The 27,514-nt window shown below is 33.7% G+C and overlaps 4 protein-coding genes across 4 annotated transcripts; 2 read left to right on the forward strand and 2 right to left on the reverse strand.

Annotated features, from left to right (window-relative positions):
* Positions 1–192: 192 nt before the first annotated feature.
* LOC106434871 (probable N-acetyltransferase HLS1-like) lies at positions 193–2,790 on the reverse strand. The gene is made up of 3 exons (XM_013875720.3): positions 2,499–2,790; positions 1,340–1,690; positions 193–916 (listed from the first exon to the last, which is right to left on the reverse strand). The coding sequence occupies exons 1-3, from the start codon at positions 2,688–2,690 to the stop codon at positions 290–292; spliced, it is 1,170 nt and encodes a 389-aa protein (XP_013731174.1). The 5' UTR covers positions 2,691–2,790; the 3' UTR covers positions 193–289.
* A 6,637-nt stretch (positions 2,791–9,427) lies between these two features.
* On the forward strand, positions 9,428–11,470 carry LOC106434873 (pentatricopeptide repeat-containing protein At2g30100, chloroplastic). The gene is made up of 2 exons (XM_013875722.3): positions 9,428–10,348; positions 10,486–11,470. The coding sequence occupies exons 1-2, from the start codon at positions 9,617–9,619 to the stop codon at positions 11,263–11,265; spliced, it is 1,512 nt and encodes a 503-aa protein (XP_013731176.1). The 5' UTR covers positions 9,428–9,616; the 3' UTR covers positions 11,266–11,470.
* A 2,062-nt stretch (positions 11,471–13,532) lies between these two features.
* Positions 13,533–15,481, forward strand: LOC106434874 (LRR repeats and ubiquitin-like domain-containing protein At2g30105). Its single transcript, XM_013875723.3, has 9 exons — positions 13,533–13,787; positions 13,883–13,977; positions 14,045–14,191; positions 14,263–14,373; positions 14,444–14,544; positions 14,631–14,817; positions 14,893–14,958; positions 15,027–15,146; positions 15,238–15,481. Exons 1-9 carry the CDS (start codon positions 13,637–13,639, stop codon positions 15,349–15,351), a joined length of 1,092 nt encoding a protein of 363 aa, XP_013731177.1. The 5' UTR covers positions 13,533–13,636; the 3' UTR covers positions 15,352–15,481.
* Positions 15,482–16,731: 1,250 nt separating this feature from the next.
* Positions 16,732–20,851, reverse strand: LOC106434872 (ubiquitin-activating enzyme E1 1-like). The gene is made up of 5 exons (XM_013875721.3): positions 20,506–20,851; positions 20,205–20,422; positions 19,060–19,854; positions 17,671–18,972; positions 16,732–17,595 (listed from the first exon to the last, which is right to left on the reverse strand). Exons 1-5 carry the CDS (start codon positions 20,753–20,755, stop codon positions 16,999–17,001), a joined length of 3,162 nt encoding a protein of 1,053 aa, XP_013731175.2. The 5' UTR covers positions 20,756–20,851; the 3' UTR covers positions 16,732–16,998.
* Between the last annotated feature and the right edge of the window lie 6,663 nt (positions 20,852–27,514).

Below are 27,514 nucleotides of genomic sequence, written 5' to 3' on the forward strand. Positions count from 1 at the left end.
CCTTGAATTGTACGGTTTGACTGTTGGGTATTTACCGGTTGACACTCAAGCGTTTAGGATTTGGTTGAAGACATCATCACTTGGCAATGCGATTTCTTAATTAAATGTAGTCTCACGATTAGGATTGGGTCAATGACTATTACGGGAACAATATAATTAACAAAAATAAATTCACCCAAGTCAGTCATGGAGTTGCATCATTAATATCATGTCATTAATTTTGCATATTTTTATATTCGGTAAGTTATCAGCCAAACATGCATGCAACCAGTTTCCCTAGCTAGATTAGCTACACATCTCTTGGATCCACAAAGAGTGTCCCCGATTTTGATTTCCAGAACATATCGTCAAATTCACCCAAGTCAGACATCTTTTCTTCACATTTCAACGGTTTGATGCACCATGTGTCATCGTCACACGAAAGCATTTTCCAATGCGGAACACATCTTATGAGATCACCACCATTACTTTCTCCGTCGACTTCTACCACTACGACCTTACACGCGCCACCGTCATCTGAGGCAGCCATGTTATTAACGTGGTCACACAAAGCCCTAACGAGATTCCCACATAACGGACCTTCCGCGTGAACACCGTAAAGGAAATAAAAACCAAACGTATTAAACAGATCAGGTAATGCCGTTAAGCCCAATAACATCAAGAATCTTCCGACAAGGTTGCAAACTTTGGTAAGAAGCAGATAGCTCAAAGGAGCTTTCCCGATTCTAAGTTTGAATACTTTGCTACTGTTCCATACACTAAGAATTGCCCAACTGTCGATTTTGTCGTTGTTGTTGTAATAAGCCACCCATGTCCCCATGCTTAACTTGTTCCGCAAGATTTGGTCTATGTCATCCGGGAAAAAATCTGTCGTTGGTGCAACGTGTGTCCGATACCATGATGCAGCTTCTTCCACCTACTCAAAAGAATAAATATTAATGTTAATCTTTTTCCATGTGAGCCTACTTTATAACTTTACTTCATTTTATGCTATATACAATCTTGTGATGTGGTTGCTTAAGCTATCACATTTAAGTGATGATATTATATACATATGAACAACCGTAAACTAATTTTCCTAGCATTTTCATATAAAATGTGTTTATATGTGATATATTAAAACGAATTAATGTGTTTATATGTGATATATTTATTTTCCATATAACTAATTCTTAGTGTTTGTACATATTCTACGTTTCAAAACGAACTCAATATATATTATAAAGGGTTCTATATTTTGTGAATATAGGTTTAAATATCTTATGATATAGTTATAATATTTTAAGAAATAATTCACATAAGTAGCCTTTTAAAACTAATGAATGGGTAGTAAAATCACCTTTAGCTTCCTTATTCCGATATCAGAAGGCAATTTCAAATTCCGACCGGGGTTTACTGGATTGACCAGAATTGCCGGGTTTCTGAAGACGGTATAGCCAAGTGTTCCCACGAAGAGACCGAGAGAGGCATCATTGTCCTTTTGGGTGGCCATGTAAGCATAGTCAACATTGTGTGACACGAACCATTCTTCAAGATTTTGAACCAGAATCGAACCAATGCCACAGCGTCGATAAGGCGGCACGACTCTGAGACCAAGAACGTAACCCACATTCACTGACTTATCATGAAACTTAACTGGCTTCACTGAACCTTGTATGCAACCAACCAGCTTGGTCCCAACATCTGCCACCTATTAAATAATGTACATTAATGATAATTTATATCAATACAAATGGTTTACTAATTATTTGAAATTGTGTTAACATATATTGACACAAATGTTGTTTTAACGTTTTTACACGAGTTAAATAAGAAGTACGATAAATAGAATGTAAAACTGTCGTGTATATTCATGTACGTGATGGTGTTTATATATAACTAGGAGCCCCTAACCTTTAGCCTTTAGGGAATTAGTACTAAGGATAATTACAATATAAATAGTTATCTTTATGTCAGGTAGTCCTTATCTCTATATATATTTGGTTCGCCACCAGAATTGTTACACATATTTAAGACTGAAGAGTAGCTAGGCTACTTGTAAAAAGCATTCAACATTTTTATTGTTTTGTTACTTCAAAAGGATATACTACGATATAACAAACAATGATGACCAAAAAAAGATAAAACAAACAATTTTTTGGTTGAATACAATTTCATATTTAATTACTAATACATCATTTATTATTTTAAGGAGCACTTCATTACCTAATCTATCTATGAAATATAATTCATTTGATAAGAACTTAAAAATAATTTAAAATTACGAACTCTTAGAATAATATTTTTTGAAAATATAATACCAAAATGACATTTTGAAAAGAAAAAAAAAATATTATTCGCAAACCTATGTTATTAGAGTTTAAGGTCATCTTTTTTTCTTCATCAAAATTTTATATTTAAAATACAAAAGAAAAACGAACTATATATATATATCTCCATACCAAAAATAACAAAGAGAAGAATAGGAAACCGAGAGAGGAAAGTAGAGAGAAATTAACCAGCATGGTGGAGAGAGGAGTATTCCGAATTCTGCACAAGGGATCCCCTAAAGTATCTGTGAAGAGAAAAGTTTGGTCGTTACCAATCTCACAACTTTTCTCCACCCATTCCATTTGAATTATGTCCCTGAGATCATTGTAGCATCTGATCACCACGTTTTCATCATCTTCTTTCCCCCATTGCCCCACCATTTTTACTCCCTCTCTCGTCTCTCCCCCTCTCTCTACAAAATGATAAGAAAAGATCAGCTATAAGCAACTCAAGGTACCCAGCTTATGTTATATTGCGGAATATCATAGAGCTTTTTTTTTTTTTTTTGGGGGGGGGGGGGGGGGGACTTCACGTTTATCTAATTAATGATATGTCCATATATAAGAAATGTTCTAATTAGAATTAGTACAATCGCACTGTTCCACAACTTTTGTTTTGTGGCTATGACCTATACATGCTATTATTTTTTATATAAAAAGACCAATATATGCTCTTAATCGTTTACTTAACCCAAATTACATGAAACCAAGATTTAAAATTACTAGGTTTAACAAATACATCAAATCTCTTGCATATAAATTTTCTTACTTTTTAACAAATGTGTAAATGCAATAAATTTGACCCAGTTATTGTAATTGTTTCAAAATCTTGACTTGGAAGAAAAAAGGAAACTAATCTAATATATATAAGCTAATTAAGAGTGCAGATGACTAAAGAAACATGTATCTCAATCTCATAAATGCTTGTAAATTCTTGACTAAATTTTGTCAAATATATTTGAACTATTTTACTTTATAAGGTTTGTTTATTAATGGTTGGGTCATGCCTTCTAATTTAGGTAAGTAAGCCCACATACTTTGACTCAATAAGACACAAATGTTTTAAGTATACAAAATTACCTTCTAAGAAACCGTTTTATATTTGACTAACGTTGTTAGATATGCACATTATTAAAAAGTATTAAGTGTTATTTGGGTGTTTAAACAAAGTCGTATCTAGCCAATTAGTAGAGACCTATTTTTGTACCATTGCTTATTTTTTATTTTAACTACTGAAATCTAAAATATAGGATTTCCAAGATTTTGCTCTATTGTATTAAAAACTATGTTTTCTATATTTTTCTACTTTCTAAAGAAGAAATAAAGTACAATTATAAAAACATTCATCAACATCTAGTTAGATATCTAGACAAGGATTTTTGTTAATCGATTTGAAGAGATAATAGCATCTAGATAGTTTTAAACGTTAGATAGATGTTGAAGTGCCTAGAAAGATGCCTAAATGCCTAGACAGCCGATTTTAAAAATTGAATATATAAATGACATTGAAGATTTTGGTAAGATACAATATTTAAAAGGAGTTACATTTTTTAATCTTCTGTTTTGAACAAAATAACATAAAATACAGAATGTAGATGACTGTGTTTTGTCCATATCTAATAACAACTAGAGAATGGATCTCTCAACCTCTCCACACTAGAAGTGAACACTCGTTATTCATTTGTGCCCTTTACCAATCCTCCTTTTCCCATTTTCACCACTAACTATGTCCGTGAATTCTGTCTTGCAATTTATTAAAATTTTATTTCTATTTTGTTTGCTAATTCTCTTTACTGCTAAAAATGTATTAATCTTCTAATACAACTGCTAACAATGGAAAACGCATACCAGAATTTTGAAGCAACAATTCTGATTGATATTTATTTGGCACATGCACGTTTGTTAATAAATTTTAATTCAAGAACAGTTTAGAAATGATTGTTGAGATGCTGAGCTCGGAGCAAATGAAAGAAAACAGTTTTTTTCGTTGAGTCACCAGCCACAAGTTTTGTTGAGCAGAGAGAGCAAATGAAAATAGTAATCTGGAAACTGTATTCATGTATTGGATGATCAACTGATTAGTATTTAGATAGATTTTTTTTTAAAATTTTCGTAAGCGAATTATTTTATAAATAATAAATGCAAATACTATATATATACAGTATATATATTATTATTTTTGATCAAATAACCAAGAAAGATAGTTTAGTAGTTTTTCTGTTGACTGTGTGCAAGTGATACAATAATCTAGTTTCAAAGCAAAAAAAAATCCTTAAGAAAGGATATCTATAAATTCATTTTATTAACATTATTCATTTCATATAAATTTAAGTAGGATCGACATAAAGTTTGAATCGGCATTCATATTTAATTTAGCATATTGCAAGATGTTGGGAAAAGAACGTAATACAGAGAAAGAAATGCAATAAGGCACCAATGATGCAAAAGAAGCAAAAGGCTAGAGATCACATTCATCTTAAATATGCATCTTTTGCTTCTTTTTGGGTTGATATCGATTCTTTTCGATTCCGGTTTTTCCGCGTAAAATAATTTTGAATCTATTATGTACTTGTAAATTTTTTGTTTGATTTCGGGTCTGTTCTGTTCGAATTTTCGGGTCCGGATAAAATACGCAGACCTAATTTTGATTAAGTTCTATACTCTGTTTTTTAAATGTAAACACGTAAGTCCAGTTTTTAAAAACCATTTTAAACCTAATTTATAAATTATTTTTCGATAAATAAATTTTATATATTCATAAAAATATAAGATTTGTTAATAAAAATAAGCATTAGTTAACTACAGCTTAAATCAAGCACGAAAAAGGAATCTTATGGATTTCAATGTGGCCACATTGAGTTGGATTAACCAAAACACTTTGCAATATGAATCTTCCTATCAACACGTCGGAACTTTCGATCAATAAAGCTTGCACATGATTACATTTACGAAAGTTTTATTAATTAATTAGTCTATATGACACTAAACTCTAGGCCTCATGGACTCGATTTTCATTGGCTTATCCAACGGTAATAAAAACGATGATCCTAACGCAGATTGTTTTTAATTTTTATTGATCTATAGAAAAGATTTGGGTTAATAAGTCGATTATTAAAGGGGTGGTTAATCACTGCTTTAAACAAAAAAAAAAGAAGTAAGAGTATATTTTTTTGTAAACTCGAAATAAGAGTTTTATCCATGAAACAAAAGGCAAATACAAAGGAGAATTCGGCCAAAAAAAACCTCAATTTTGCACGAATTGCCAAAAGAAACATGAATTTTTGGGCTAACCAAAAAAACACCAAACTTTCATTGACTTTTGAATTAATTAACAATATTTTCACTGACTTGCCAATTTAGCACGCCGTCAACAAATTTAACAGAAATATTTGACGTCGTTTATTGTTGGCGTTTAGTGAAACGACGTCGTTTTACATGATTTGAAATTAAAAATATGTAGACCCCTGGATTCGAACCCAGGTTGGTTGGTCAAATGACAAGGTATTTTACCACTGGGCTACTGACATTTTCAATGTACTTACTAACATGTTAACTTTTATTTGGTACATATTAAATATAAATTTTTTTCTAAAAACTTAATAGATCTTTAAAATTCCAAAAACAATTAAAAAAAATTAAGAAGATTTTTATAAAATTAATTTAGAAATTAAAATTAAAAACAAAATTTTATTTTTCTTTTTAAAAAATAAATACTCTTCCAAAATTTTCTAAAAACTTAAAAAGATCTTTAAAATTCCAAAAAATTGAAAAAATAAAGAAATTTTTTATAAAATTAAATTTAAAATTAAAATAGAATTTTTTTATAAAATTAATTTTGAAATTAATATAGAAAATAAAATTTTATTTTTTCTTTTCAAAAAAACACGAACTTTTCACGAATTGAAAAGAAAAAATCAAATAAAATTTTATTTTCTATTTTAATTTCAAAATTAATTTTATAAAAAAATTCTTTATTTTTTCAATTTTTTGGAATTTTAAAGTTCTTTTTAAGTTTTTAGAAAATTTTGGAAGAGTTTTATTTTTTATAAAGAAAAATAAAATTTTATTTTTAATTTTAATTTCTAAATTAATTTTATAAAAATTTTCTTTATTTTTTTATTTTTTTTAGAATTTTAAAGATCTTATTAAGTTTTTAGAGAATTTTTTATATTTAATATGTACCAAATAAAAGTAAACATGTTAATAAGTACATTGAAAGTGCCAGTGACCCAGTGGTAAAATACTTTGCCATTTGACCAACCAACCTGGGTTCGAATCCAGGGGTCTACATATTTTTAATTTCAAATCATGTAAAACGACGTCGTTTTACATCATTTGAAAACGATGTCGTTTCACTTAACGCCAACAATAAACGACGTCAAATATTTCTGTTAAATTTGTTGACGGCGTGTTAAATTGGCAAGTCAGCGAAAACATTGTTAATTAATTCTAAAGTCAATGAAAATTTGGTGTTTTTTTGGTCAGCCCAAAAGTTTATGTTTCTTTTGGCAATTCGTGCAAAGTTGGTTTTTTTTGGCCGAATTCTCATATACAAAGAGAGGAAGAAGGAGAGTAATGGGGGACCTAACCAATACAATATTGTTACCATACTAAAATATTAGTTGGCAGACCAAAAGCAATTACAAAATAATATGATTGAGAAATGTTTGGAAGTTGATAGAAGTAGTAGGGAACGAATCATCTCATCTTCACCAACTTAACTAACCAAAGCCAAAATGAATACGTAACTGAATAAATATGATCACTTTTTTTATAAAATTTGAACATTTAAACAAAGTTTTTGGATTGATTTGATTACTTATACTCATATATGAGTGCTTTTCTTAATAGTGTTGAGTTTGGAACTTGGGAGTTGTGGCCCACAAAAACTTAGACATGGCGCATAAGTTGATTGGAGAACAACGTCCTAGGATGAAATTCCCAAAGATTTCCAGTGACTTTTTCAAGTGTAGAAAGTTGATAGACTTTCACATAAGAATTGGAAGTTAGTTTTCATGAATACTTTATAACTAGGTAACAATCTGCGCCTTGCGCGGAATGTGATTATTAGTTTCGTTATTTTTAATAAGGAGACATTAATCTGTTTAATATGGACATCTGTTCGGTTTTAGGTTGTTTTTTGGTTTTTTATCTCCTAAAATATAATTATTATTTTAAATCAATATTTATTTGGTTTGTTCGGTAAAAATGTTTGATGTTTTTGATTTTTTTCCTGTGATAATAAAAAATTACTATTATTTGTTTGTTTTCATATTATGAATCTTAGATAGTCATGATGTCAAACCAATGGTTTCATATTATAGTTTCTAAACGAATAGTTAAAAAAAAAAATTATCAAGACAAATCATTTTACTACAATTTGGTTGATAGTGAAAGAAGCATTAAGAAAAATAATATTTTAACTTCTAAAAAATTAGATATTTCAGTTGTGATAAATAATTAGTTATAAGGTGCTCAAGTCAATATGCATATGTATGTGTATATAAAAGTATATAAAGATGATTGATAAATATATAAAGATACTGTTAATTAATATTAAATGACATTTTTTTCAAAATAATACATGAAAAATAAAATTCTTAAAATAAAATTATTTAAAAACAAAAATATTGTAAAATTTATATAAACTATAATATATAACTTATATATAATTCTTTAAATATATATATATATATATATGCATATAACGAATAAAATTGGATATACGCTTCTATAAATATTGATATTTGTGATTTGTTTTTTTTTTACGGATATTGCATTCTAGTATTTGATTTGCTTCGTAGAGTTACGGATATCCGGATTTTTCGGTTCGAATCAAAACGGATAACAAATCGAATCAAAATTTATGAATAATTTGCCCAGCTCTATTTGTAAACAGTAAAAATAACATAAAGAAGAACCATGCATGTGAGTTTTATATTAAAAACATAAAGTATATAGTCTGAACATATTTATGTAGAGTTTGGCTGAGAAACTCTCTACATGTGACATGTGTCCATTTTAGTGTAAACACATTTATTACAATGATTATACACGTTACATGTGTCCAATTTAGTGTGAATGCATTTATTACAATGCTTCTCTTTTAATATATAAGAGATAAGAAAATTAGAGGAGTGATTAGCGAAGTAACACTCTAAAGGCTTTTTAAAATTTGATGGTCACAAAATATTTATAAGATTTTTTAATTTTAAATCACAACCTATTTTATAAACAACTATTTAACACTATTATAAAATCAAATCAAAAGTTATAAACTTTCTATATTATTTAACAGTATCATCAACCTATTTTATAAACAAATTATTTAACAGTATTTGACGCGGAAATTTATGAAATTCGATTCAAATTCATTTTCGGTTATATCAATTCGGTATTGTTCAGTTATTCTGTTCCAGATAAATGTGCATCGATTTTAAGAACGAAATCAAAAGCAACAGTCAGAGTCTACAAAGTCCCAACTCCTCTGATTAATAAAAATAAGTATACAAATTCTCAAACTTTCAGGGCCCGGAAAGTCTGTTAATGGCTTTGAAAAGCGTTAAATAAACCCCACAGCAATAATAAACCCATTAATAAAGAATAATCCGTTTGTCACTACTTCAACTTGGCCTAGATAGGCATATTTTACTCAAATTCCATTTGGGCCTATAAGCTATCCTTTTACCACATAGTGGCCCAACACAAAATACAACTCTTACGACGAAAACTAATCCATATTTTCCTAGCATCCGGAGCCGGTGACGTCCATCAGAGAAGTCAACATCTTAATATATCTCTTAATACCAAACGTTAAAGAGTCGTAATCAGATCTCTTGTTTTTAAATCAACCTCAAATTCATTACGAGATAAAAGCGGTCACCACCAATATCGAAGGGTAGAAACGTAATTTAACCCGTGGTATCGTTTTGTGCTACTTGAAGCGGCACGGTGTGTAGAAACAAGTTGCCGCCATGACACGTACGCGCTTCGGAGCCTCTACTTCAAGATTGATTAGACTCAATGTACCTACCACCGTCCGATTAAAAGTAACCATTAAATCTCAACCCTTCATTTAATTAATAAACCTCCACGTGGAAAATAAACCATTTATTTCATTTTATATCATTTTCTTCTGTTATCCTCTCTCATTATTGTCTTCCTCCTTAAAGAAAGGGTTTTGATAATCCCAATCCATGGATTATCGTAGCTTCGACTCTAATCAAGAAACCACCTCTGAATCGTCGAGTTTGAGTCTTAGACCGTTTGAATTCGAAGCTTTCTTTGTAAAGTTCTGAGCTTTACTCATGGCCGCTTATGCTCGTAGCTTCGCCTCGTTGACCCATCTCCACCAAACCTTCTCGCCGCCGATACCTCTTCTCCGACGACATCACAGCGCGAAACCCACTTCCCGAATCACCTGCAACCTCAAATTCAACCGCCACGCCGCCGGGAAGCTCCGATCATCCCGTTCCGTGGAACTAGACCGGTTCATCACAAGCCAAGAAGAAGAAGGCGAAGCGGATGAGGAGATAGGAGAGGGTTTTTTCGAGGCGATCGAGGAGCTGGAGAGGATGACGAGAGAGCCCTCCGACATCCTCGAGGAGATGAACCACAGACTCTCTCCTCGAGAGCTGCAGCTGATGCTCGTCTACTTCGCGCAAGAAGGGAGAGACTCGTGGTGCGCGCTCGAGGTCTTCGAGTGGCTGAAGAAGGAAGATAGAGTCGACGAGGAGATGATGGAGCTGATGGTTTCGATAATGTGCGGGTGGGTTAGGAAGCTGATCGAGGAGGAGTGCGGCGCGGGGGAAGTGTTGGAGCTGTTGGTTGATATGGATTGCGTTGGGTTGAGGCCTGGGTTTAGTATGATGGAGAAGGTCATTGCTTTGTACTGTGAGATGGGGAAGAAGGAGAGTGCTGTTTTGTTTGTTAAGGAGGTTTTGAGAAGGAGAGATGGGTGTGGTGGTTACAGTGTTGTTGTTGGTGGCTCTGAGGGGAGGAAAGGTGGGCCCAGTGGGTATCTTGCTTGGAAAATGGTGGTAAAGTTTATAGCTTTTGCCTCTTTTGTTTGAGTCATTAGCTCAACTGGAAAGAACCCTGACCATTGTGTCAGAGATCCCCAGTTCGAATCCCAAACTAATATTACAATGTGGGAAGTTACTTTTGTTTCTTTCAGGTTGATGGAGACTATAGGAAGGCTGTTGATTTGGTTGTTGATTTGAGACACTCAGGGCTAAAGCCAGAAGCTTACAGCTATCTCATCGCGATGACAGCTATTGTGAAGGAGCTGAACAGTCTTGGGAAGACTTTACGCGAGTTGAAGCGATATACAAGGGCTGGTCTTGTTGCTGAGATTGATGATCACGGTAGGTTGCTCATAGAGAAGTACCAGTCAGAGCTCATATCTCGCGGACTCGAGTTAGCAGCCTGGGCGATGCAGGAAGGTCAAGATAATGAGTCCATTGTTGGGGCGGTCCACGAGAGACTACTGGCGATGTACATTTGCGCAGGACGTGGACCAGAAGCGGAGAAACAGCTTTGGGAGATGAAATTCGCGGGGAGAGAACCTGAAGCTGACCTCCACGACATTGTGATGGCGATCTGCGCTTCGCAGAAAGAGGCTGATGCGGTTTCGCGGCTTCTGAGGCGTGTGGAGTTCATGGGAGCTGAGAGAAGGAAGAAGACTTTGTCGTGGTTGCTCAGAGGGTACGTGAAAGGTGGACACTTTGAAGAGGCTTCGGAGACGTTGGTAACGATGATCGACTCTGGTTTGTGTCCGGAGTATATTGATCGAGTGGCTGTGATGCAAGGGATGACGAGGAAGATCCAACGGCCACGGGATGCTGAAGCGTATATGGGTTTGTGCAAGAAGCTGTTTGATGCTGGTTTAGTAGGACCTTGTCTTGTGTATATGTACATGGATAAATATAAGATGTGGATAGTGAAGATGATGTAAACGCAGGAGGATGAGGTTGAAGACTCAAAACTAAGTTTGGAGAGGTTGAGATCTTCTATTTTTGGTATATAAAATCTGTATGTATGCAGTAATACGTATAATCTCTGTGTATGTAATGAAAATAACTTAGGCGTATGGTATATATATATATTGATAATCATGTACTGTACTTATGAAATAGTCTTTGAAATTCTCTGTTTGTGAATTTTTCTGTAATAGGAGCTGTTTACTATTTTTATGATTTGGCATCAATACTTTCGGCTTTGGAAGATTTATGAGTAAACTAATACTACTGTTCAAACTTACAGCAAAATCCTATATGACTAAAATCAACATCAACATCAAAAGGTATCTTATAACTCCACAGCAAAATCATATAGAGTTTCAACCAGGCGTGGGCATTTTAACATAGACCCGAAAACTCGAACCGGAACCAACCCGAAAATATCCGATCCGAAACGGAACAAAAAATTTACAAATACTTTTTGGGTCTAAATTTATTTTACCTGAAAGAACCGGAACCGAAAAAAACCGACCCGAATAGTTTCGGATCCGAAAAAATCGACCTGAATAGACCCGACCCGATAAGAACTGATTTGTACCCGACTTAAAATATGCATATTCAAAACTATAATTTTTGTGTTCTATTATATATATTATTTTATGATTTAGTTGAAATATCTTTTGTTAACAATATCTTATATATTAAAACAGAAGTCACAAACTTTATTCATGTGTGATTTTTTTTAAAAAATGGATTCTCACTAGAAATCAGTTGTCATTCATTTATTACTAATAACATGCATTAATAATATATCATTCCTAATATAACATCGATTCCTAAAACCCCGGATTAGTTAACAAACTCACCTTGATTCATGTGTGATATTTTTATTTGGATCATCATTTAAATTTTTTATTAAATGTATTTCCTTAATGCTAATATATAATCTTTTAACTACTTAAATCATAATATAATTTGATATCTTTTAATTTAAAATATAAATATATATATTTAATTTTTTTAACAAATGTGTTGAAAAACATTATAACAATATCTTAATTATCAAAAATTGTATATAAATATTTTCACTAATTTGTAATTAGTAATGAAATTAATGTTATTATACATTAATATATATATATATACTCAGTTATCTTTTATAAACATTATATTTAACTAATTTTACTATTTTATAGTTATATCTATCATTTTAAAATAAAACATTTTATTTAACTAAATATGATAAAATTTAAACTGATAAATTAATATATTTTATTTTCACAAACATTAAAAATTTATGCTAGAAATATAATATGTTAGTAGAACGGTTTAACATTAGTAAATTAGATAATACATGAATAAAATTAATTTATCTTAAAATTATATATATATAGTTATTATCTCAAAGAATAAACATAAAAAATATTGATAAAGAAAATCTAGTGCTTTGAATTACGGATCATGATCATAATAATTGAATAAAAAATAATTATAAAATATATATAATAAAAAATACCAAATATATGTGATGATTTGAAATAATCAATTAACTTACATCATGAAAACTATCAAATTGTTATATTTAAAATAATTATATATAAACAATTAAATATATAAGTAACTTAAAAAATATATTCTAATTATGTAAAATATATATAAACATGAAAATTAATACCCGCACGGTTGTGCGGGTCCAAATCCAGTTTGTTATTATTTTGTAACATTTGTAAGTAATGTGAAGCTTTAAAATGTAAAATTTAGAGTTTAAAAATGTTTTATTTTAATTATTAATATTTTAATTTAAGTTATTTTCTAAAATTTATATATATGATAAATATCAACTAAATTTGATGGAATTGGATATGTCATGTCCTTTTCAGATATTAAATATCCGAATCTGATCCGGATCCGATATGGATCGCAAAGTTATAAGTATTTTATAGATATTTTAATTATAGATCCGAACCGATCCGGACCCAAGAAGAATCGACTCGAAACCGAACCCAAAATTTACAAATATCTATTGGATCGAAATTTATAGGACCCAAAAAAATCCAGACCAAAGAACCTGGATCCGAAAAGAATCGGTCCCAATCCGACTCGAGGAACCGAACTCCCCGACCTAGTTTCAACATTCCTCCGACTGCAACTCTGCCCGGCCTATTATCACATTTTTTTACTCTCTTTCAAATATCTCTTTAGAGGAGGGTGATAAGAAAGGTGCATTATTTGAAATGGGCCAACACATTAGATCTGTATTTTGGGCCCAAAAAGAAGTCTGATGACTTGACAAGTGATGCTTCTTCGTGTTTCTGGAACTGAATCTGAAGCAAAGAACAAGAAGTAAAATTGCAATTGGAGGTCACAATGGGAGAATCCACCGTCAAGCTCACAATCAAATTCGGAGGAAGATCGATACCTCTCTCGGTATCACCTGACGCTACAACCAAAGAACTAAAGTCTCTTCTTCAACCCATCACCAACGTTCTTCCTCGTGGCCAGAAACTCATCTTCAAAGGTTTCCTCCTTTTTCAATCTCAATCTCTTCTTTAGCTTAATCCTCGTGATGGGTCTTACTCAAAATTCAATCTTTTCGTTTTTTGAAATTCAAAGGTAAGGTCTTGGTAGAGACTTCGACTCTGAAGCAATCTTTGGTGGGAGATGGTGCGAAGATTATGTTAATGGCTTCTCAAGGTCTTCATCAAGGGGTCAGTCTTCTTTCTTTTGTGATTCAATCATCAAAGTTTTGTCATTTGAATCTAATTGAGGTTACAGGAAGGTCCAGTGCTTAAGGAAGCTAGTACAAGGCCAATATCTAGAACTGTTGTGGATCAGAACAAACCTGGTCTTGTTGTAGACAAGAACCGTGCTGATCGGTGGAAAGCTACAGGGGTTATTGCTTTAGCTCAAGCCAATTTGAAGGTATTGTAATGAAGGTCTTTAGACATTGTGGTTTTGGTTTGGTGTTGAAGTTATGTTTGTTGTGGTTAAAGGAAATACCTGAAGAAGTGTGGGAATGTGGATCTGCAGCTAGAGTGCTTGACGTTAGTGAGAACTTCATTCGAGAAGTACCTGTTCGAATCAGCTCTTTTGTCTCTATGCATGTAAGAATGTTGGTTGCTAATGTGTATTTCAAATCTTTATGTTTGGTGAAGCTTTTATATGTCTTTGTAGAAACTGTTTCTTCAAGGGAATGGTCTGTCTGATGAATCAATTCAATGGGAAGGGATAGCATCTCTAAAGCGTCTGATGCTTCTCTCCATTAGCCATAACAAGTGAATCTTTTATGTCTTGAATGCTAAGTAGTCTTTTTGTTTCTAGAACACAGCATTTTATAGTGGGTTCTTGTTTGTTTTTGCAGTCTGACTGTTCTGCCATCAGAAGTGGGTTCGCTGACGTCTCTTAGACAGCTTGATGTGGCCAACAACAAGTTGACAAGTCTACCAAATGAGATAGGGCTTCTTACGCAGCTAGAGATCTTTAAAGCCAACAATAACAGAATAACTAGCCTTCCTGAGAGTATTGGAGACTGTTCCTTCCTCATGGAGGTAAAAACAGCTGTACTTTGTTAACACCTTTAGAGTTGTTTTTGGCGGATAACGTTTAAATGGGGAAGTTTTCAGGTTGATCTTTCGGCGAATATGATATCAGAACTTCCAGAGACGGTCACAAAACTGCGTAAACTAAAGGTAAACCAAGTCTTTACTCTTGTCACACGGCTTTTACGGAGACTTAGTAGTGTGTTTGGTGGTTCCAGACGCTGGAGCTGAACAACACGGGGTTAACGAATCTACCATCTGTTTTGTTCAAGATGTGTTTGCAGCTGTCAACATTAGGACTCCACAACACAGAGATAACAGTTGAATCTCTCCGCCAGGTCTGTTTGTTTGTCTTTAGTTCATTTAAAGCAGACTCTTAGCTAGATCAGGTTCGTGTCTTTAGCTTTCTTTCTACGTTTGTTGTTGCAGTTGGAAGGATGGGGTGAGTTTGATGAGAGACGACGTACGAAGCACCAGAAGCAGATTGATTTTAGGGTTGTTGGGTCTGGCCAATTCGATGAAGGCGCTGATAAATCTTGGTGACTTGTTTTAACTCAGAGTCATGAATGAATCATCACAAACTCTTACATTTCCTTAAAATCCCTGGCCATTTTATTTGATATAATAATACTCTTTTGTAATTGGATCAAATAAATAAAATTTATTTAAAATATACCCAAGTCACTATAGATTTCAATGAAATGAATTCACATTTTGACAAAAAAATATGAAACCTTAGCTGTTATGGTTTGATGTAAGAACTCTTCATATAACTTGTTTGTTTTGTTTTTGTTTTCTCCAAATGAGTTTTCTTTGCATTATTCCAAACCTCATTTTACTGATGATGTAAATGAACATAGTCGAATGTTTAGAAACATTCCAGTTAGATACCACCAAGAAAAAACATGTATCCATTCAATGGGAAGGGAAAATATAGCTGAGCGTCTCATCCTTCTTTCCATTAGCCATTCATTACAAGGGAGTTTTTTTTTCCGCTTTCAGTCTCAGGAAATCTACTCGCATGTTTTCTAGATCTTATAGTCACGCCATCATTGCACTTTGCAAGATAATGTTTTGTTCTACACGCAAAACGAAAATTCAAAGCTGTTTCTAATTAGGCTAAAGATATATATCTAAACTGTAATCACCAAGAAGACTTTATCAAGAACACACCATTTATAGTTGTAAACAACATGTTGTGGCTTTTGTTTGTTTTGCGTCAAGTCTAACCGTTCTGCAGCCGCCCTGAAATATATGGAACCTGAAACAATTACATATTAAGCATTTAAAAGTTTTGAATAGTCTGAAAGTCAGATGATTCATATATATTATTAATTAAGCACTTAAAATTTGGAGATTAATGCGAATGAATACATCCGGCTATTCCAGTACTGACCATGACGTTCTGCCACTTCGGTGAGTGTTCGACTAAACTCTCTTTCAAGTTTTTCTCTTGCTTCTTCAGGATTGCTCCAGTTAAAGCAAGAAGCGCTTCGGATAGGGAGTCTCAAACTGTTGTCTCTTCTTCTTTTGTCATATTAACTTCAAGTTCTATATTGATAGAAGCTTGGTCTTAATAATCTAAGGTTCTAAGGAGGTTTTTTTTTAACTTTTTGCGGCTCCTTAGAATCAAATGGCTGTCTCAGTCTAGCAGACTGTGGTTTCAGATTCATTTTGCAATCAAACCTTCGTTCTTAGTAATGACATTTACAATTTAGCAACAAAAAAAAAAATAGTCTCTAAAGGGTTGAAGCAGAAGGCGTTTAGCATTCTGTACAGATCTAGGATTGTCTGAATCCAATAGTTAAACATTTGGTTCTTTTTCCTTAACTTAACTAGAACGAATAAAAAGGACTCTCGTTTCTAGTTCTTCATCAGTACTTGAAACATAACTACAAACCAGATATATATGTCTGGAGGAAAAATCGAAAACTCAGGTCTTTATATTTAGATGGTGCAGTGCTGGCAAAACCACACCATTAATTGTAACATGAAAAGGAAAACATCTTAAAAGAAATATAGAACGAGAAGTGAGATGATCAAATAGCATGGGTGTCTATCTCTCAAGTAAACATCAGTCATCAGCCACAAAGATCCGAAGCAAAACGGTCTTCAAAAGAGAGACACAACACAAAGAGTTTCATCTTCGTCTTCTCTACTTTTTTTTTCTTCTTATTTTTGATAAAATTCTCACCTGAAATAGATAGAGACGAGAGGAATATCGACGTCATTGTCATCTTGATCCTCACAAGCCACCACTACATCAAGATGGTGACGGTAAGGCGGCAAATCCACTTTAGCAATATCCCTAGCGAGGTCCACCACTTTCTTGTCCATCCTCTCCTTGTGCCTCGGGAACATACTGTTGAACAGGAGACAGCTTCCGCAGGAGATGCTGTAAGCGTTAAGCCCTTTGTCCTCCAGCCACTGCAACACCTCACGCAGTGTTGGGTTTCCTTTCAGAACCCATCTGTCCCAAACGGTCCAAGCCATGTCGCGGTGCTTCACCACCTTCGGCGGAACCGGTTCGGCCATGGAGAAGAGTGGCAGCGCCAGGTTGGCAAATGTGTTCCTGTAGGCTTCCACTTTGTGTCCTCCATCAAGGACCTTGTAAAGTTCGAGGCAGACAAGACCAGTAGCCATGGCTGTTGAGGTCGCAATGGCTGGGATGATTCTCCCTGCAATGAACTTTGCTTTCAGCTTGTCGACTTCAGGTATGCTGTAGTTCCTGGCCCTCATGTTGGCAAGACCCGATATCACGTCCATGTGGTAGTTTGTATCATCATCCTACAAAAAACACACACATCATCATGACTCAACTCGACAATTTACTTTCGATCAGATCAGAGAATATTTATTTACCTTTTCGAACTGAACTGGTTTCATCCTGAAATCTGGGGACAAGTTATGCCTACACCGCTCAAGCTTAGCAATGAGGTCGTTGATGACTGTAGCGTCATCCACCGAAGCAGTGGTTAAACTGGTGGCTTTCTCATCCGTCACAATCTTTGCATCTTTCCTTGGCTCAAAGTCTGGGACTATCACACTGTCTACAGCTTCAGCTGCTTCCTTTGGGTTTTTGGTCCACTCAGGCACAGGGATCCCAAATGTCTCTGCTCTTAAAATAGCAGTCGCCGTGATGAAGTTAAGGAGGCTTGGGTCAGAAGAGGAGTACTGGAGCGGACGTGGGAATCTTTTTGGAGCAGACCAGAATGGAGCTCCCGTACTTGTCGCAGCATCTTCAGGAAATGTGTATATCAATTGCTTCACACGGTTCACAAAGTAATCCTCAAACCTGAGTCGAGCCCAGTTTAAGCAGTCCTGGAAGTTCTCACACTTCTCCTTTTCAAGGCACTCAACGATCCTCTCCAACGTCTCCCTCGCCTGAGCATCGCCAGCACTCATCATTGAGTTAGTGTACTCAACCGGGCTAGAGAGATATGCATTCACTTCAGCGGGAGTCTTCTCAAGCAGACCCTCGAACTCAGAGCGAGCCCAGGTTAAACAGTGATCGATGTTATGCGGGAACGAGTGCACCGTACACATGGGGGCCTGTTTCTCTGGCGGGTCCCTTGAGGCGCCGTAATTTTCAGTCAGATGTGGGATGACCATCTGTGTGTTGCACTTTGCACCAAGAGTCCCAGACTCAAGGAGAGGCTTCTGGAAATACAAGCACCTCGAATCAACGTAGAGCCTCGCATTGACATTATCTAACGCATTGACGACAACAGTCAAGTTCTCCCAGAAGGCATCGTCAAATACATTCTCAGTCTCAGCGCCCACACGGTTCTGCAGGGCCTCAATCTTGAACTTGGGGTTTATAGCTGCAGCAGCGGAAGCAGCAACTGTGGATTTAGCCTGTCCAATGTTCCAATCACGGAATAGAAACTGACGACTGAGGTTGCTCTTCTCGATTATATCATCATCTGTCACTGTTAACTTCCCTTGGCTTCCACACGAAACCCCCATCAGAGCCATATTTTTCAAGAACTCGCAGCCGAGAGCACCAGACCCTACTGTGAAAACTCTAGCATCTTCCAGTTTCTTCTGTAACTTGGCCCCAAATACAGATATTTGGGCATCGTACCGGCTGTTTCTCGGTGAAACGTCACTAGAATCCAGAGGTTCAGAGGGGAGTGACTCCACTGAATCAAAGTAGAAAAACTGATATAGAAAATAAGAAGTTCAACATCAGATCCATGAGATGAGAAACACTATCTATATAAACATTAGAAAAAGGAATCATATTACCTGAAAGAGGGGATGGAATTTTCCAGAGCAAGCTTTGACAACCTCCTGTCCAACAATACCGCCAAACATAGCAGCCATGGGATTAAGAACAGCTTTGGCACCAAAGGAGAAGCTTCGTAGAAGCTTATGGTCAACATTCTCCACCTTCAAATCACCCTGACCAGTATTGATGGACGTGGCGATGGATATAAGCTGCTGAGCGTCCTCTTCCGAGCCAGCAACAGGGAGCCTGCCAGATTCAGAAGCAAACCGGTCAAGTGCCTGGAACGCTAAATGAAGGAGCGGAGGCCGATCGAACTTGGAGAAATCACTAAACAGAAAATCCCCTGGATCCGTAAGCGCTTCCCTCAAGGGTTTGAAATTCAGCAACTTCGGCTGTTTCACCTGAGTGACAATCCCACCCTTCACATACGTTCCGTAGCCTGTGGTGTCCTCCTCGAGGGTGAATGAATAAGGCCGTGCGCTTTTAATCTTCCTCGGTTTCCCATCATTGAGCTCCGTCATACCTTCAACTTCAGAGAAAACTACAAGGTCGCCATCTTCGAATTCAAGTCTCTCATCGTCAACACAGGAGATAAAGGCCTGGCTCTCATTAGAGATAGAGGCGATAATGCCTGTGTGTGGCTCCTCCCCATCAACATCGAGAACTGCAAATTCAGGGCCAAAATCACAAAACACGGAGCCAAAAAGACCCCTGACGTCAGCCTTGACAAAAGCTATAGGAGGCTGGTGGCTGTGGCAATAGTCATCAAACTCAATTGCTTTTTCCATGCTTATGTCAGAAAAAACAACAACCTGTTTCACAACAAAGTAAATGAAATTAGCCTTTAACAAGCCAACACGAACAGCTTAATACGTATAACTCACACCTAAGAAGACAATAACCAGTCCTTTGGGATAGCAACGACTTCCCACTCCTATGTGTATACAAACAACTCAGATCAGATAGAACCAACGAATAAGTAGATGAATTAGCCTACCACCTAAAAAGATAGTAACCATTTCGTTGGGATAAGCAAATGATTTACCATTCCTAACTGTTATCAACTCAGTCACAAAGTTATCATATCTATCTAACAATACAGTAAACCAAAGACTCAGAGCAGATAGAACCAATGTACAAGGAAATGAGTCAGTCTATAGACCTGGAAAGGAGAAAGATGCTCTTTGGTTAAGCAAGTGGTCAAGCTAGAAACAACCACAGCATTGTTAAGATCCTGTAACTTGTTAACAGAAGCATCGGCCCTATTCTTGCCAACATCATCCTCAGAGAAAACAAAGTTGCTAGACAAGTCCCATAGCTCCACCACTCTCTCATCATGAAGCGTCACAGACTTCACACCAGCAAGAATTAGATTCTTTGCTGCAAACAAAAACAAAAACAATAATTAATAATTAATAATTAATAATTAATCTCATCAAAAATGAAAATGAGAATGAATATACCAATCTCAGCGCCAAGGCCGTGCATCCCCGAGACGAGAACGTTCGAAGCGAAGAGACGCCTCATCGTCTCGCGCCCGTACACGGCGAGCTGCCTGCTGTGCAGATCTTCGTCGATCTCCTGACGGTTCGAGTTATTACCGAAAGCCATGTGCTGGACGACGCTGCTGGAAGCTGAGATCGTAGAGTTATCACCAGTGGTATCGATACGGCGTTTCTTGATCGGCGACGATGCAGCAACTGATTCAAGCATAGAGGAAGGGAGTCGACAATGAAATTAACCTAAAACCCTAATTTGGAATTTGATTCTTCGGAGACCGAGAGACGAAGCAAAACGAAGACGGTTGTACCTTTGAGGAGGAAAAGTGATTTGAGTTGGAGATGAGGCTTAATTGGGCCTTAGGGTTGCTGCTATTGTTTAAGTTTTTAAGCCCAATAGGATTACAGGTCACTTTTTTATCTTTGTAATATCTATCACACAATGGGACACATTTTGCTTTTGAGACACTCTGTCCAATAACCGGGTCATTCCCGTTATGACGTCATTCGCTACACCTGGATTTTGAGCCAACCAAACCAAAATGTAACACGATAATTGTACAATTCTCTTATTTTTTAATGATTCAAAAAGACGATGACGGTCATCACTTGTGCAGTGAACCAAACAAACCAAAACTTCGGAATATATAGTCTTTTAGGAGATGCTCTTAGAGAATGTATAATTGTACAATTTTCTTATTTTTATTGATTCAAAAAGATGATGATGGTCATTACTGGCTTAATAACCAAAACTTCAAAATATAGTATTTTTTTTAGATGCTTTTAGAGAACAAAAAAAATTCATATTTAAAGTTATAAAGTATCTTTTGGAGTTGTTCTCAGAGTCTAATTGGTGTAACTACATCAATTGCGGATGCGATTACGGGTCTGCGGATGCAGTTTATTACGGTTTTAAGCATTATTAAGATATTTATACTTAAATGTATAACAAAATCTTAATGGTGTGAAAGATTTAGAAAGACATTTATAATGGACACATTTGTATTTTTTTGCATGACATCAATCAACTTTGATACTGAAAACTACCATTCTATCTCTTTCATATTATAAATAGTTTTAATAAAAACAGTTTTGTTTCACAGAAGTTTTAACATTTTAATATAATTTTATATTTATTGAATATCGTGTAGCTAATTAAATTATGTAGATTTTTTATAGTTAGTTAAAGTTATATATTAATCACTTTTCTTGAACGACATAATATTAGTGTTTTTAACCAAAATTACTTACATTTTACATTTTGAAACCGATACTAAACTAGAGATGAAACTCTAAAATAACTAAGATGAGGCGGCAACTGCTAGAGTCCAAGTCACGGAGTAGCACGAAGCTCTGATGTTTCAGATTGCTTCTTTTTGTTTCTTACAGAATCTCACAGTTACACATTAAATGTCTTATAAAATGGTCTTTACTTTGGAATTCTGACAAAACAGAAAATCATTTTCACTCATCCAACGTTTACACACAAAAAAAACTTTCAGGTATTTTTTTTCACCTCTTCAACATTGAGACTTTAATAATTTTACTGAACTCGTCAAACATTGCTTCTTGTCTCCTCAACGTTTTCAAAGATTTTAATTTTTCTTTTGGTATGAAAAAAAAAAACAAAAGAGCAAATACCGAGAACCGAATCTTCCATGTCATCTCGTAAAGCATTTAATGATGTGCATCGAGTCTCACATGCTTATTTTTCTCCGAGGTGCCCAAAGATGTCTGTTCTCTCTTCTTTATTTCGTTTGTTTGGTTTTAATTTCAATTTAGTGATTTTTTTGTTCTTTCTTATGAATGAATCCAAATTACATTAACAAGAACCACTTCCCAATGTGACAGTTCTAATTCTAAAATATATCCCTCCATTAGCACCTAAACTATTTATTCATCCTATGGAGTGGTCCTACTAATAGATGTAGAATGCAAGAAAAGTTAGAAAAAAACTCTCCCATTAAGTATATAAGGATTGTTGACAAAAAATAAGTATATAAGGATTTTATGTTTCAGATTTCAAAATATATTTTCATTCACGTACGAGTTTTTGTGGGGTTCCTTACTGTAAGAACATAGGGAAAAACTGTTTACCAAATTAGGCTTGTAGTAGACCTCAGTTTTACTTAACACTTCTTTAACTTTACTCTTTCAGTTTCTTATTAAAATTCAACTGCTTTATTATGCTACTGTAAAAACTAAGACTGAAGTCAAAAACCAAACACTGAGATTTCAATTAAAAAAAATCATTTCGTTGACAATTAATGTTGGCAATCAAATCGAAAAATGTTATTCAACTACTAGGATATTCATTAGAAAAGATCTGTTGATCGACAGGTGTAGTGGAAAAATGACTGAGGGGATAAGCTAGGGGTTGATTGTGATTTGGTCACGAACCACTTCTAGATTAATTAAAATATGTTAGTACAGCTTTGGATGCATTTAGAAGTTGATATCATTTTGGAGGGGCAAACAGACAATTCTTGATAAATCTGATGCATCATACATTGATTGTGGGTGCCTAACACATCCAAGTTGATAGATGTTCGTAAATAAAAACTACTCATTAATTAACATACATATATAAAAATATATATGCAAAATCATGCTATCAAGCGAATAACTTAGTAAAGATTATTGTGGGCGATGGTCACAAACTAGTCAAATGGTTTTTCATGAATGTCCCCGGCATTTTGGGGTTAAAAACATTCCTTAGATGCATCATATGAATTTGGTATTTTATTTTATATATTAAAACAGAAGTCACAATCTTAATTCACGTGCGATTTTTAAAAAAATGAACCCTTCCTAGAAAGTCCAAATTCATTTATTCCTTAATAACATTTATGTCTTACTAAATCACTCTATTTGATACTATAATAACTACCTACTCCTACAAACACGATTCAGTTAAATGGTTTTTCATGAATGTCCCCGACATTTTGGGGTTAAAAACATTCCTTAGATGCATCATATGAATTTTGTATCTTATTTTATATATTAAAACAGAAGTCACAATCTTAATTCATGTGCGATTTTTAAAAAAATGAACCCTTCCTAGAAAGTTCAAATTCATTTATTCCTTAATAACATTTATGTCTTACTAAATCACTCTATTTGATACTATAATAACTACCTACTCCTACAAACACGATTCAGTTAAGAAACATATATTTGCATCATTAATGATTCACATACGATGCATATCTGTGTTTAAAAATATGTCTATATCGAACCTAACATTTTTTCTAAATAAGTCATTTTACCCGGTTTGGTTTATACAAGTTAATAAACAAATCACAATTGGAATAACCAGTTCTGATCCAGGTTCTAAAACGGGCCGATTACGCGCCGGTGCAGCGCTCGGCGTCGGAGCTCCGCCGCGATTCAGCTCTGTTCGGCCAAAAACTCGCCTAAAAAAACACACCTCATATTATGCCATTTCCAAGTTCGAAAACGATAATTTCTTCACGAATCTATCATAATACAGTGCTAGAAACAAAGAAACGTAGTTAAATTAAAGTAAATCGTTATAAAAAAGTTGATTTGTGTTGGAGAATATGAGAAAACGATTGCAATTTAGGTCTAGAGGGAGGGAAGAGACAACAAAGAAGATGAAGAGATATTTAGGATTATGTAATTAATGAGTTAAAAACAAAAATGAAAAAGAAACACACCAGGGGGAATCGAACTCGGGATCTCCTGAACGTTAAAGAAGAAACGAAACCACTACACCACGTCAGCTTTCCTTTCTTTCTTGGTAAATCACTCTTTATTATACATAAATATCTAAAAAAGAAAAAAAATACTCAAAACTAATCTCCGATTAATCTCCGATTTTCTTACAACTCGCTAGGTCCTGACCAACCGTCCGACTCACGCCTAGCGCGATTCTGAACATGGGTTATGACCATCATTTATGATACATGATTAGATTGCTTCAATGTTTTTAAATCCGACCCGGACACTAAACCAGATGACCTTCTGAGTCATCAGATCATCGGATCGACCGCCGGTGATCGGCAAAATAATATATAAATTAATTGTATTATATAATAATATATTAGCTATGAAAATAAATATATAGAAACTAAGGTTAAGTATTTTATAATATTTATATAAAACATAAAATAACAGTTTGGATATGTAAATATTTTATGTTTAAAAAAAATTTAGAAAATATTTAACTTTAGTTTCTATATTTTTATTTTTATTATGCATACAAGATATCAAAAATAGTTTAGATTATTTAAAAAAAATTAACAAGTTAAGATTTATGACATCTAACAAAAAAATATTAAGACTTAAAAAATTATAAATAGTTATATGTTTAATGTGACTAATAAAATTAAACCTTAAATCTAAAATATACCAAAAGTAAAAATCATTAATAAAATGTTGATAACAAAACTGAAAAACATAATTTCTTAATTAAAAATTATACAAAATAGATTTTAAAAACATAATTAAAAACTAAAAGTTGTCTACTGGTTTAACCAGTGGTTCAACCGGTGACCGGATTTCGGGTTTTAGCGGGTTTTATTGGGTTTTTAAATTTTGGTTATTTTCACAAAACCCGAAATGGATTTATTTTCAGTCAATCATTGACTATTTAACATGTGCGGTTCATACATTCATTAAATAAAACCATATATCAGAAATAATCCGTACTGATTAATCTAAGAAGAAATAAGCATTATTTTGTTAAACTTTATAATGTTGTGAAATGTTACAATGTATTTGGAAATGAAAATTATTTTCTATTTTACAAAACTTTATACATGTTCATGTGTTTAATAATAAAACACTAATTCAACAAACAAAAATATATAAAAGAAGATACAAAAACATGTTACATTTTGAAATAATTAATTTGATGAAAAACAAAAAAAAATGAATAACATACTTATGTTTCTAAATTACATATACACGTATATAATTATAATATATACCATTCTTGAAATAAAACCAAATATCTATATAAGTAAAGGTAAAAATTAACCGCGCGGATCCAGATCTAGTATTTATTAAGAATCGTGACCTCTTTAGAACACTATGGTTTCTAGGGTTATGGTATGGAGTATGTTTTCCCTCGTACGTAGATGGAACTTTATTTTTAAACAAAATAAATATTGAAAAGTTGTGCTGATTGGGTACGAGCTCAATTTTGTTAGACTTATATATTTTACTCATCGAAATATTTTACTCACTACGAGCTCAATTTTTGTTATATACGTGACGATTGCAATATTTTTGAAATTAGTATGGACTGAACATACTATTTCTTATAATGAAATGGATAAAGAAGATATAAGTTACTTACTTCGTTCCTAAATGTAAGATGTTTAAAGAATTTTGATGTTTTAATATTTTCATATTTTTAAATAAATTTTAATTTTATGAAAAACTGTGCTACCAATTATATTTAATAATTTATTTGTTATTAGTTAAGTTTTTTTAGTTTATAGTTAAATAGTTTTTGAATAATTTTTTTAATATGTATGTTTTAACTAAAACATTTTATATGTATGAACTAAACGAGTAATAAGTAAGATATACTATCTCTGTTTCAAAATATTACATATTTTAGATTTTTATATATTTTAATTAAACACATTAAAAAAACACATTAAATTTGCATAATTTTTTGTGATTTTTTCCATCATTTTAAGCCAATAAAAATCTAATAAGTGCAATTAAGTTTTTTGAAGTTTGTAATTAGTAAATAAAATAAAATATATATTTTTTTGAAACAAATTTTTTCTTTAAAATATGTAACTTTATGAGACAGAAAGAATAAATACTAAGAAGTGAGATATAATGAGGGAGAAAAATGAGCCAAAGGAAAGCTACGATAGTAAAAAGAAGAGTAACATTTGGGAAACAGTGGATTAGGAGCTTGGACTCATGTGGTATATTCATTTATTGTGATGGTTGAAACTTCTCTTGAGGCTTTTATCAAAAAAACATTTACTTTGAGAATCTCTACAGACATTAATTAGGGGTTTCTTAAAAAAAACTCTAATTAGCTTTGTGTCGGATCTCGTTTCGTGGGTCTTGCATTAACTTCCTCTGGATTTATGTTGTTATTTTAGTTATATCACACTAAATATTCCTTAGCTAATTTCTCTCGACATCAATATAGTTCGTGTATCTTCGATTTCCTCACTAAGTATGTATGATATGAGTAAATCGTTGATGACTAGTCCGAAGCTTGTTAGTTACAAGCATACCATATGCAAATTCAGACTAAAGTTTAGAGTCAACTGGCTCAACAAATGTGTATATGTTTTGTACGTAGTAGCCGTATCTGAGAGAGGAGAATGACCGAACTTATGTATCGCTCCAATTTGGTGGTAACTGCGAAGTTTTTATGGTTTTGAATTTATGATTGTTCCAAATTTATAGCAACTGCTAAGTTTTTGTATGACGTTTTTAAAATTTAGTTTCATCTTTGAACATATTTTTGCTGATATATATGTCTAAAGATATAAAACAAATGAATAATAATGTTAATTTAGCCATGTGTATAATTGGGAACTACAAAGAAGATATGTGAACTAAGTATGATACCTTAGTTGTTGCAAACTCGTCCTATTGGTCGAAATCGCATATTAAATTCCATGGACTACATTTTAATAATTTAAATGTACTATATGTTACATTGTCAGGATTAATATGTGAGTTAGTTACGGATTTTCCCGATTATAGGAAAACATATGAGATATGTTTATTTGTGCTATGTATGATTGTGTTAGAAAAAAAAGTGCTATGTATGATTGATATAAACATATACAAATCTGCTTTTGTTGTACATGCCATGGCATATGAAAACAAGTTATTAAAAAATGAACATCGCCCAAAGGAAATAATTCGTATAACACAATGACTATAAAACCATTAAACTATATCTAACAAGGAAACAAATTATCTAACAAGGAAAAAAATATTAATTCTCAATGAGAAATAG

The sequence above is a fragment of the Brassica napus genome, chromosome C4, assembly GCF_020379485.1.
Source record: "Brassica napus cultivar Da-Ae chromosome C4, Da-Ae, whole genome shotgun sequence".
Classification (NCBI taxonomy): domain Eukaryota; kingdom Viridiplantae; phylum Streptophyta; class Magnoliopsida; order Brassicales; family Brassicaceae; genus Brassica; species Brassica napus.

Excerpts from the sequence above, each read along its gene's own strand:
- LOC106434872 (XM_013875721.3), bottom strand. The coding sequence starts at position 20,755 with ATGCTTGAATCAGTTGCTGCATCGTCGCCGATCAAGAAACGCCGTATC. Across the intron at positions 20,423-20,505 it reads CGGCCTTGGCGCTGAGATTG|CAAAGAATCTAATTCTTGCT; the intron begins GTATATTCATTC and ends TTTTGTTTGCAG. Across the intron at positions 19,855-20,204 it reads AGCATCTTTCTCCTTTCCAG|GTTGTTGTTTTTTCTGACAT; the intron begins GTCTATAGACTG and ends GTTGTGAAACAG.
- LOC106434873 (XM_013875722.3), top strand. The coding sequence starts at position 9,617 with ATGGCCGCTTATGCTCGTAGCTTCGCCTCGTTGACCCATCTCCACCAA. Across the intron at positions 10,349-10,485 it reads ATCTTGCTTGGAAAATGGTG|GTTGATGGAGACTATAGGAA; the intron begins GTAAAGTTTATA and ends TGTTTCTTTCAG.
- LOC106434874 (XM_013875723.3), top strand. The coding sequence starts at position 13,637 with ATGGGAGAATCCACCGTCAAGCTCACAATCAAATTCGGAGGAAGATCG. Across the intron at positions 13,788-13,882 it reads CCAGAAACTCATCTTCAAAG|GTAAGGTCTTGGTAGAGACT; the intron begins GTTTCCTCCTTT and ends TGAAATTCAAAG. Across the intron at positions 14,192-14,262 it reads TAGCTCAAGCCAATTTGAAG|GAAATACCTGAAGAAGTGTG; the intron begins GTATTGTAATGA and ends TTGTGGTTAAAG.
- LOC106434871 (XM_013875720.3), bottom strand. The coding sequence starts at position 2,690 with ATGGTGGGGCAATGGGGGAAAGAAGATGATGAAAACGTGGTGATCAGA. Across the intron at positions 1,691-2,498 it reads CTCCTCTCTCCACCATGCTG|GTGGCAGATGTTGGGACCAA; the intron begins GTTAATTTCTCT and ends ATTATTTAATAG. Across the intron at positions 917-1,339 it reads TCGGAATAAGGAAGCTAAAG|GTGGAAGAAGCTGCATCATG; the intron begins GTGATTTTACTA and ends TCTTTTGAGTAG.